Genomic DNA, 12465 nt, shown 5'->3' on the forward strand with positions numbered 1-12465 from the left:
CTGGTTCTAGTCAGAATTCTGGCAGCAGCGTTCTGGATGAGCTGCAGCTGTCTAATGGTCTTCTTGTGAAAGCCAGTGAGAAGACCATTACAATAGTCTACCCTGCTGGTAATAAAGGCATGAACAAGTTTCTCCAAGTCTTGACTGGAAACAAAACATCTAATTCTAGCAATGTTTTTGAGATGATAGTATGCTGATTTAGCTACTGCTTTGACATGACTACTGAAACTGAAGGTCTGTCTCCAGAATCACTCCAAGATTCTTGACTTGATTTTTAGTTGTTTGACCCCTAGAGTCAAGGTATGCATTCACATTGAGAATGTCATCTTTGTTTTCAAATGCAATGACTTCAGTATTCTCCTTGTTTAACTGAAGAAAATTTTGGCACATCCAACTGTTAATTTCATCAATGCATTGGCAGAGGGAGTCAATGGGGCTGTAGTCATTTGGTGATAAGGCTAGGTAAATCTGGGTATCATCAGCATAGCTGTGATAGGCAATTTGGTTTGTTCTCATTATTTGACTTAGTGGGAGCATATGCAGGCTAAACAAGAGTGGTGCAAGTATTGAGCCTTGTGGGACTCCGCATGTCATAGACGTCCACTTATGCTTATGCTCTCCTATACTCACATAATAACCTCTCCCTTCTAAGTATGACCTGAACCATTTGAGTACCATCCCAGAAAGCCTGACCCAGTTTTCCAGTCTCTCTAGAAGTATGTTATGATCGACAGTGTCAGATGCAGCACTGAGATCTAGTAGTACCAGCACTGATAATTTGCCAGAATCAGAATGTAAGCGAATATCATTTATTATCTTAATGAGCGCTGTCTCTGTGCTGTGATGCGGTCGGAAACCAGATTGAAAATTGTCCAGGTATCCATTTGAGTTTAAGTATTTGTTCAGCTGATTAAAAACGACCTTTTCAATAATCTTGCCTATAAAAGGAAGATTTGATATTGGTCTATAATTGCTCAAAATGTTGTTATCAAGATTGCAAAAATCAGACAATATTGTGTCTAATATATACCACAATATTAACTTCTTATTATTGAATTGTTGTAAATAAATATCACATTTGCAGCTGGTCAGTGTTCAAAAAATGCTGGAAAATCATTCCATGTAGCCCTACAAGAGTGATTACTGATAAACTGTCTGAAAAAAAGAAAGTCAAGTTTTAGAGAAGAAAAAAATCACCCACTGACTTTCAAAGCTGATACATAGAAACGACATTCTACTTCAAGGACCTTGATAGAAATGTAGTGGAGTGAAAAGTATAATATTTGTATTTCAAATGTAGTGAAGTTAAAGTCATAAGTTCCCAGAAAAAATAATACTCAAGTAAAGTACAGATACTCAAAAAGTGTACTTAAGTACAATACTCAAGTAAATGTGCTTAGTTACTGTCCGCCTCTGGCAGTGAATGAGGAGACAGTAAATGATAGGGAAATAGGTTCTCCTCTTGATTGGCATTGTGCAACATGCCTAAACATTTGCTCATTATTTAAAGGCTGCATCTTCCAATTTCTCTTCCAAGAGTTGACTGCAAAAAATAGTTTTCCTAAAAGGTGCATTAGCACTGCTAATAAGTGATATTATTAAGTGAAACTATGCTGTCCATCCTGCCTCTTTTATCTAGCAATTAAGTGTCCATGGGCATTAATTAAGTCTCACATGAAACATAACTCTTAGTAGTCTAGCTGGCTGAGGAAAAAATAAATGTTTGAACATCTATAATCTCCTCCCCGCTGTCTATATAACTATAGCCGGCCAGAAAACTCACGCTGGGAGCAGGGGAACTTTTCTCTCTCCAGCTCATGCATTGAAGCTAGAGCAGACTTACCTTTTATGTGAGGACTGTATTAGATGGACACCTGTGCGGGTGTCCTCTAGTCAACCAGGCAAAGGTTTTCATTTACACCACGAGGAAGTGGTTTACCTGCTGCGATGGAGATACAGCATAGCACTGTTAGCCCTCAAAGCAACAGAAATTCGCTAGAAGCCACACAAAATGAGGTTGCAGGGGCTCTGCCAGATATATACCCCTTACATGACATGGTATGACATTTTATTCAATGCTTTCTCCCTACTGTCGCAAGGCTCATTGTGGAATTCAAAGCCATTTATTCGGTGGCTCTGATAAAGTCAGCGAGAGGGCGGGAGGCAGATCTCTGCTCTGTGGATGACCCTGAGTGGAGTTTGCGCCTGCGCTCTGCCCGAGGCGATCGGATGCTGTCTGGCTCTGTCGGTTTCCTGGCGACTGAGGGGGAAGAATTAACACTGATCCCTAAGCTCGAGGAAAATGAGGGAAGCGGCATCTGAGGAATACACCCATCTCGCCCGTGGCTTTGTACGGTTCCCTGGAAGAGACATCTTATCCTGGCTTAGCTCTGACAAACTTCACTTCCCCTGCTTCTCACAGAATGGAACAACGTGAGTCCCTTGTGCCGAATGTGTTTTAGATTTGCATAATGCTGGATTGTTGTGAATGCGAGTTAGTCCACAAAAGCAGCCGAAGCAGCCTGAGGATTTATTGATGTTTGAAGGGCAGACGAAGAGAAGCCAAAGAAAAAACATGGCCCTAGTGAAAGTACAAATGATCAAGCATCTCTTAACCAAAGGATCTGGTTCGTCGTCCGCGAGTACGCCTCAGGCGCACCTGTCAAGCTCAAAATCCGTGGCATCTAAGCAGCTTGTAAAGGTTGCCCTCATTCCATGTCCTGCCTCCGAACGCGCCCCATGGCCCAGTTCTGTCCGCCTCTGTGTACTGTGACTATAAATCAGCAGAGGCTGCCGTACGTGTCAGCGCTGACAGAGCTTGAGGTGGGAACTGACAAAAAGGAGTGGCTGCAGTAGCAGGGATGATAAACAGACAGTACGGAAAAGGAAAGGATTCCTTGTGGGATGTTTCCTACCTACGACACTTTTGTCTCTCCAGTCTCTTGCCATCATGAAGTTCGTTTTGAAATAATTACTTTGTTAATATGTTTAAGTGGAAACCTTTCGGAATGGCCCCGGAGATGCAGCATCTTCAATTTGCCGATATCCATTGCCCTTAAAGTACATTATAACTTCCTATGTTCAGAAACACTGAAATACCTTCAGGTAAAATACATTCAAATTCAATTTTATCACACAAGACTGCTGCATACGCATTAACTCCAAGTGGCTATAGCAAAATTGAGCATTATACATAAGCCTCTGATCAGGGTGACTGCAACACAGGGGGTCAATGAGATTTTTAATTACATTTCCATTACAGCACAGCACTGCTGCTGCTGGGCTGAAGGAACAGGTAAATATAGACAGGGTTTGCAATAACACATCTGTGATCCATCCGACCACAGGCCCAAGAGCAGAGTCATTTCATTCCAATCTGCTCACACTTTCACCATTGCAATCACTTTTGCTTAATTACAAGATTAGAGGACCTAATTAGAAGATCTGCTGTCTTTGAAATCAACACATCCTTTGAAATGAGACACTTTCATTGCCCAGAGGGCAGACTTTTTCCTCCTTGTCAAATCGATTGCGCTTGAGTAAGTGCGATAGGTTCTGTTTGCCCGTGGACGGGGTGACCCTGCCATTTTTTTTTAAAGGTGATTTCATTTTCTCAATAAGGAGAGAAAACACATTAACACAAGCCATCTTGTGAAGTCCGTCAACAACCACCTTGTGCACCATTCGCTGTTGTCACATTCTTTTTCATTTTTGTGAGCCACCATTCAATCTAGAACATCTTTTACTTTACCTATCACTTAGTCTAACAGCAATACTTGAAAGTAAAAGTAAAATGCAACGAAGTGCAGTATTTTATCTGCCCATGTAGAGAGGGGGAACTTTCCATCCATCATGGAAATGGCATACGGAGAGAGAAAAATTAAGAAAATTGCCACAGACTTTCCTTCCTTTTCGAAGTCAAAACAGATAAGCCTGATGCAGAGTAACTGCCTTTTTTTTATAATGCCTCCATGTGATTTAAGGCAAGATTTCGGGTGTTCGGTTTCTGGCTGTCAGTACATCATAAGTGATTGAAAGCTTATTGAACATTTGCTCGCTTCTTGTGTTTCTCCCAAAGGAGACATTTTGATGTGGACATTTTGTGAGTGAGTAAACGCTGCTTGAATTTAATGAGATTTCTGAATGGAAGGCTTTATTAAACTTTACTAAAACATGAAGGACAAGACACGGAGCAACAACTGGCTTTTTACATGGCCATAAGTAATAAGATCTACCAGTTACATCATCGCAAATCGCCTTGCAGATCTTTCATTGCAGATGTTTGATTATGAAGTACTTCTTTTTGATGATATTTGGATTACTGGCAAAATCGTGAGGCTTTAATTTACCAGTGATGTTGCAGCTCAGTACGATAGTTGTAGAGAAAGGCTGAATGCATGGTATGACTTGGATCAATGAAATGGCTCTGTGCAGGGCTATATAATTAGAGCCTAAACATGTGATCACAGGGCTTTGTCAAAATTGTTTATGAAAGATATTTTTTATGATTTTGAAAGAGGACGCTTATGCTCCAGTTATTGCAATTTAAAATAATTGTTTTCTATTTTAATATATTTTCAAATGAAATGTATTCCTGTGTTGCCAAAGCTGAATTTTCAGAAGCCATTACTCCAGTCTTCAGTGTCACTTGATCTTTCAGAAACATTTGTTATCAATGTCAAAAACAGTTGTTCTGCAGCATTTATTTGAAATATAAATCTTTTGTAACATTATAAGTACTGTACACTGTATAACATTTACTGTATTTTTAATACAATGTAATGCATCCATGCTTAAAGGGGTCATATGATGCTTTTTTAAAGATCATTATTTTGTGTATTTGGTGTAACAGAATATGTTGAAATGCTTTAATGTTCTTAATGTAATGCTTTTACTGTACATTATTGTAGGTCATCTATGCCCCGCCTCTCTCAAACGCTTTGTTTTCTACAAAGTCCCTCCTTCCGACAAGTGCAGTTTGATCTGATTGGCCAGCTGACCCAGTGCATTGTGATTGGCCGAACACCGCAAGCACTCGTCGGAAATGTACACCCCTTACCATAATCGTGAGCTTCAGCTTTCAAAATAAATGTGAAGACAGAGCCCGAAAGGGGAACAGAGTCGCGTGACAGACAGTGATGACAGTATGTGTTTGCAGTACACAAGCCATGGTTAAGACAGCTGACTCCACTGTGACATGACCATGTCTCTCTCGCTCGCTCTCTCTCTCACACACACACACACGATGCGCAAAACTCCACATTTGAACAGTCAATAGCAAATACTTAAACTAATAACAAAACAGTAGCTGATTCAGAAGCGCCAGATTGTCATAGCAAAGTCAGAATTACCTCCTCTCCTAGGTTCACGAAACGGTCATCCATAAAATGCATTGCTGTTTTCGCCTAGAAAAACACAGTGTCTCCCTGACATGGCTGCTTCAACACTAACTGCGGTTACTGAAACCCCGCCTTCTTTCTTTGCGTGCACATTTGGGCTGCATTATGCAAATATTTCTACATAGTGAGGTAGATATGTGGGGGCGTGTTAGAACAAGCCGTTTTAGGGGGGCGTGGCAGAGTCTTAACTTTGATAAAGAATATCTCTTTGCTTTTGAGACTTTAGTCTTTGCAACTTCAGGGACCTTATCTATGCGTTATCAGCTTGTAACACTCCAAAGAGAAAGGAAAACTTGAAATCGCATCATATGACCCATTTAATAAAAGCCTAACTTTTTTAATTCAAACCAAATAATCTGAAAAAGAATGAAGAAAATGAAAGAAAAATAAATGAGGACAAAAAAAAAGATATATGTTGACGTATCTGGATACCCAATGAGCCACAGCAAAGTTAATTTAAAATCTCCACTGGAGCACAGTATCTGTTGCTGCTTGGGCTTCTTTTGAGAAAGTTATTAGAAGTGGGCAATGACTGCCTGAGTCCAAGATGATAAAACAACAGAAGCTTTTTCCTGAGGAAGTGAGGTAATTGACTATGAGTGCAAGATCAAGTGTAGCCACTGGCTCAACTCATGAAGAAAACGGCTGCATATCTCCTTCTCGCACCTGTGCTAAGAACAGTGAGGCGTAAACCGACAGCGTAATGTGTTCTCCAACTGCCTTTGAACATTCTGAATATGAGCTGTACTTTTTGGGACGTGACCTAAAGACAACGACGAGTTAATAATATTGAGAAGCGGTTCTTCTGCTGTACACTTCTAACCTTTTATCATAGCCAACAGGATTGAAACCGCAATTCTGCTGTCTGTTCTTGTCAATGATTGTTGTTATTCCTGTCTACTCTCAAAAGATGCACTTGTACTGGTTTGAAAAAGGAAGATATGATAGAAAGATAGCGTGAAGACACAAAATAAGCTTATTTTGGGTCATTCTTTAAAAAGTCTTCCACTCTTGAAAATGTCAACACTGATGGAGACAAAAGGAGTGGAATCAATAAGTGCTGGTTCAATATCTGGGTGTCCACACAAGAGACAATGTTACTTGTGCCCTAGTGTCCACAGACTCATCCGTACCATTGTTTTTGACTGAGAATCTGAGACTGTCTTCCTCAGTGGTGTTGATGGGACAGATGACCCTCTGAAGTCAATCCAGCTATCACACTTTATTGTCTTGGGATATTTCTTCAAACCAGCAAGCATGACTTCTTGAGGAAGAGATGTGTTGCGGCACTTCGGCCCTTAGGGTCCTCACCTCAAGCCCCTCAGAGACACGTCCTGTCCTCCTTCCGTCCAGATTGCTTTTGCTGTGGTATTTCGCTCATAACTCAAGGTCCTGGCATCATGCAGGGCTCTGTTTGCTCTCATTCTCTTTTCTCCACTTTTTGTCTTCATTTAGACTTTGAACACCAGAATTAAATGTCAGCTTTGGGTTTTGGCTTTGCTTTGTGTGGAATCGGGCTGAGCAGTGATGGAAGGATGTTAGGCATGCCTGTTACATCAGTATTCTTCGATTTGTGTTTTCCGCTCAATGGCTTTACTTTGAAACTCTGAAACTGAAGCAATCCCACAGTTGGGATTTTTTAATTTTTAGAGGATGAATTATTGGATGTAGGATAAACTACTGTAATATTACTCATTTAAAAAAGTAACAACCATTCAAGCTAGTAACAAGTAGCTAACTGTAGATATTTAAAGTGGTCAGCATATATATATATGTAGCAAAGTTCGTAGTTCGGGAAGAAGGAGGCGGGAACCGGGGAACATTCAAAGAAACTTTAATAAAATAAACAAACACAAAACAGTGCGACAGCCGCTCGCGGACAACTGTCGCGCACAAACAAAACCAAAACACAAAATAAACTCCAGGCCTGGTCCTCTCTCGTCCGACGGTGTCGTCACTCCTCCCCTTTATCCTTCCGGAGCTCCTCCGTGAGACTCGAGACCGGTGAGTGGTGCAGGTGTCGCTCATTATCAATTACTCCACCAGCCTCGTTCCGTTCCCACGGCTCTCGGCCCCGCCCCCACTCATCACATACCCCCATCGCCCCTCGCAGGCCGGGGGGTACCCACGAGACTGCGCTCTACTCCCCCCCCCTCCTAACCCTCCGGGGGAGCCAATCACGACGGCCACGACGTACCTAGGGGTAAGGATAGACAGACGAGGCGAGAGAAAAGGAGATGGAAGGAGGAGGAGAGACAGAGGTGAGAGAGGGAAAAAAAAATCTTGTTCCGGTTCCCAGACACACTGCCGCTCGGCCCTCCACCAGCTGGGTAAACTCTTCTGTGATGCCTGGCGGGGGCGCTGGATAGCCCTCGGTGGGCGGTTCGACACTCCTCCGCCACCCGGTGGATGGCGACAGCTCCTCTGGGTTCGGGCAGCCGGCAGGAGTCCCCCGTTCCCTGCTCCTCCCCATCATGGCGGATGGCAGCAGGCTCCGGCCTCAGGCGAACGGCGGCGACTCCTCCGCTCCTTCACGGACGGCAGCTGTCCCTCCACATCCCAGGCGGCCGGCAGCAAGTTCATCCCCTCGCGGACGACTGTCGCAGCCCCCCGCCTCGAGCGTCCATGGCGGCAGACTGCTCCGCCATACTCGATGGCACCGCGGACTCACCCCAGCGGCGAGGGATCTCTGGCAGCGTGCCCCTCCTTCCTCCCGGGTTAGGAGGAGAGACAGAGGTGAGAGAGGGAAAAAAAAATCTTGTTCCGGTTCCCAGACACACTGCCGCTCGGCCCTCCACCAGCTGGGTAAACTCTTCTGTGATGCCTGGCGGCGGCGCTGGATAGCCCTCGGTGGGCGGTTCGACACTCCTCCGCCACCCGGTGGATGGCGACAGCTCCTCTGGGTTCGGGCAGCCGGCAGGAGTCCCCCGTTCCCTGCTCCTCCCCATCATGGCGGATGGCAGCAGGCTCCGGCCTCAGGCGAACGGCGGCGACTCCTCCGCTCCTTCACGGACGGCAGCTGTCCCTCCACATCCCAGGCGGCCGGCAGCAAGTTCATCCCCTCGCGGACGACTGTCGCGCACAAACGAAACCAAAACACAAAATAAACTCCAGGCCTGGTCCTCTCTCCTCCGACACTGTCGTCAATTCTTCACTTTTATTCTTCCGGAGCTCCTCCGTGAGACTCGAGACCGGTGAGTGGTGCAGGTGTCGCTCATTATCAGTTACTCCACCGGCCTTGCTCCGTTCCCACGCGGCTCTCGACCCCGCCCCCACTCGTCACAATATATATATATATGAGCAATATCACTCGAGTACGAGAGTGATATTGCGTTTATACAACAGTTCGACGGAACATGTGTGTAATTAAACAAGAAACAACGGAGTGCCTAATAAAACCCTCTTTTGTGCGAAACTACTTCCTTCTGCCACGGATTCAAAGCTCAAGTTGACAGTTAAACATAGGTCACTTTTAGAATTCGTATCAAGGGCATGTGCTGCTTCAGTTAGGTTATTAGTGAGAAATGAGGTTATAAGATTGAAACAATGTGGCAAGACGTGCATCCAAATGAGAGAGAGAGAGACCGCAAAGCTAGACGTTTCTTCTTATATTTACTAATGTACTCTAAGATTAGCTCAGTGAATAATAATAAAAAAAACATCACAAGTTTTATTATATATAATTTTATGAATAAATAATTTAATTATATTAACAAGTACTAACTATCTACATTTAAGGTATTTAAGGTAGGCAAGATATTTTTACATACAGTATATAACATAACATAATTACATAATTACTACATTACATAAATAATTTTTTATTTATAAATTATATAACAAAAAGTTACTGTGATTATAAATATATACGTTTATAAATGACAATTTATTTAGTTATATAATGATATATGTATGTGGCTATGTATTCAGCTCATTGTGAAAATAGCATGTGACTAGAAAAGCAACTGTATTGTTTAAGCAGCTCAGCTACTGAAAAATGTAGTCAATTTAGTTATGTCACTACTTTTAGATACTCCTCAAAACTGGAGGCCGAGGTGTTAGATTAGATATTCTTTTCAATTTGCAAGCCAAAGCTGTAAACTACGTTGAGGCAAGAAACAGGGAATCTAATGAAAAGTTACATAATGGTCTGCGTGTTTGAATGTGATAACTTAATTTTAACGTAACTGGATTAGAGTGCAGCAGTGCAAAATGAGAGAATATTCAGTTTTTTTGTAGATCAGCTGGCGAAGAATGATCATTTCTGCTGGGGAAACTGTCCAGCGGGAACAGCAAAGCTGATAGGATCTTTCATCATGTCTTCTCACTGTAGTTTGGCAGAAGGTGTCCACTCCAGCCAGGTGATTTGCCCCATTTCAAGCAAAAAAGAATGCTTAGTGCATCGTCTCAAGACTGATGAAGCTCTTTTCCTTTCTCTCTCTCTCTCTCTCTTTCTCTCTCTCTCCTGTCTCATATTCCTCAACACCACCTCCAGCAGCCTAAGGTGTGAACCCTGAGAGCTCACAGCAATCCTCCTTCACCACAGGAGAGGTATTTCAGAAACTGGAGACCATGTACTCTTGGATGAGTGTCAGATCTGACTAGCGATTCATTGTAGTAGCTGGAGGTGCAGTACGATACAACGGCACACTCCAAATTGAAGTTATCCTTTAGTGCTGACCTTGGATGAGCTTCCCACAAAAGCCAATGCCGAAAAATCGGACCCCATCTCAGACCTAGTTTGTTCGGATCAGATCAAAGTCGGCTTTTATCAGTGCCCGATGGCACTCGCTCTCGCCACTTTCTGGAGAACGTTCATATGCTTTCCATCTAGCCTCAGTTAATCATTCCTACACTCACTCACTCACGCTTTCCCTCACTTATCCGACTGGGTAATTGCATATTCTGGTCTCTTATTCTGCAGTCATAAACGTTAAACAGGAATACTGTTTATGGTAATGATTCTTCCATAAGCACCACGCAATACATGTAATTATATGACTCCGTCTAGTCAAATTGAGATGAGAGCAAATTTCTAGGGTTTCATTAAGATGGCAATTTCTTGGAATTACTGAATATTCCGGAGGCAAAATGGCTGCTGAGATTAGAGGAGGTTGCTTGAGAATTACTCATTTCTAAACCATCTGCTTCTCGAATTAGACATTAGCCAAACTGTTGGTTCACAGTGGACTCTTATTGAATTACGGTGCAGTCATTGTGTTAAGGGCAGCCCGGCACACCAGCGCACCTTCGAACGTGGTGCGATCGCGGGCCTCAATCTTCTTTCTCATTGCCCTGGCTCAGCTCCGAACACCCCTTCATTTATCTTCAGGCTGTAGAGGGTGGAAAGGAGAAAGAGGACATTAAAAAGACTTGAAGCTGGATGGGAACATACAGTCCTGTCCCTTTCCTCACTCCGTTTGTTAAATTATGTTAATCTCTATCAAATCCATTCAGTGACCGAATGACCCAAGCAGACAACAAACCGGCAACAGTATCTTGCAACAAAGTGGATGTGGGAAGAGCGATCTCTGCCATTCCTAGTCTGTTTATCCCTTCTTCCAGTACACATTAACATCTTAATAGGAATGTGTGTTAAAGCACGTCTTTAGCCCCCTCCCTTCCTTTTGACAAGCGTGAATTAGGTGTCAAGCCGATTCCCTCTGACTTTAATTGAATCTGCCTTCCCTCCGAAAAAGGGAAATCTGAAGTCAAAATAGCCTATTAGGTTTATCAAGTCATGTTTTGTTGGGTTTGGCAGTTAGCGCCACAGCATCATCCTTACATCCCACCCCCACCCTTCTCACACAGGAGTTGTTTATGAGGTGAGATTGGGTGGGATGTTGTACAAGCACACCGCTCTGTGCTTTCTCGCTTTTCGTTATCCTCTAATAAGTTGTGGCCTGCCGTTTTTGTTTTTTGAACTCCCCCAGGAAATCCCCTCAGCTCTCGGGCTCAGGCCACAGATGAGAGCGGGAGATTGCCGTGGGTAAACAGGAAAGGCTGATCAACTCCTCGTGACTGGATTACCAAGCGTCGGATTGCTCAGGCGAGACATCCTTCCCCACGCTTCCTTTGCCTTCTCATCACGTTTTTTTATCGAGTGAGATGTTTGGAGTGGGGATGAGCCTGTAGACTGATAAAACAGTACATAGACCATGAGATGTAGCAGGGAGATCACATGCTCTCTTCCCTGTTGGGTGTTCCCAGGGGTCGATTTTTATTAAAATGGACAGATTTCAACTTTTTCTATTATGTTATGTGAATGTTATGTCTCAGAAACATTTTACCATTCCTCTGTTATTTATATTTGCTACTTTGAAGATGCCTTTTATTTATAGATTTGATTGTTTTACCCAAATTCAGACCCAGACTTTTGAAATTAAAATAGGAAAATTATCACATTAAAATGTTATAAAGAACCACAAATTTGCTTGAGAAATGAAACTTGCAATATGCAAAAAAATAAAACTAGTTATACTTGGCCATTTGTTTAAATTTTTTTTTTTTCATTATACATTATAAACAGGCTTCATATGCAGTGTTATATCTTCTGTTTGTTGATTCTGTTGCAAGTAACACATCATCTCTTGACTCTTTTCTGTCAAGATTCACAAGCAGGACCAGAAGCACAGAGATTGGACCATGCGGTTATCGGAGGAGTGGTGGCCGTCGTGGTCTTCGCCATGTTGTGTCTTCTCATCGTTTTGGGACGATACTTTGCAAGACACAAAGGTAATTCAGCCCGCAGTCTTTCTTGCGGCACATTGCCAAGGTCAATAGACTTTCTAATTACTTGGAATAAGATTCTGGATGGGCGAAGAAGCCATCCTGTCGTTGAAGCTCTGCAGGTGCTTTGAATTGGCCTGTGGCTACGACCACATTAAGGCCGCTATCCCTCTGATTGCATCACACTGTTGTGTTCTGTAATATAAAGTGGGTGCAGCATCTCCACTTTTTATCATGGCTACTGCCTTCATTATCATGCGGCTGACTGAGAGGATGGGAATAATCCCACTCGGAAATGAAGTTTAAAGTGGTTCGTTTATTCCCACCTTCTAACACT

At 43.0% G+C, this 12465-nt stretch overlaps 1 protein-coding gene across 1 annotated transcript in view; it reads left to right on the forward strand.

Annotated features, from left to right (window-relative positions):
* Positions 1 to 12465, forward strand: part of LOC107561050 (cell adhesion molecule 1-like) — a 62783-nt gene that overhangs the window by 46151 nt on the left and 4167 nt on the right. The window contains exon 8 of the mRNA XM_016245388.1: positions 12009 to 12134. Within this exon, the coding sequence (XP_016100874.1) occupies positions 12009 to 12134 (126 nt within the window). The remainder of the gene's footprint in view (positions 1 to 12008; positions 12135 to 12465) is intronic.

Source organism: Sinocyclocheilus grahami, unplaced genomic scaffold (genome assembly GCF_001515645.1).
Source record: "Sinocyclocheilus grahami isolate Dianchi unplaced genomic scaffold, SAMN03320097.WGS_v1.1 scaffold755.1, whole genome shotgun sequence".
NCBI lineage: Eukaryota > Metazoa > Chordata > Actinopteri > Cypriniformes > Cyprinidae > Sinocyclocheilus > Sinocyclocheilus grahami.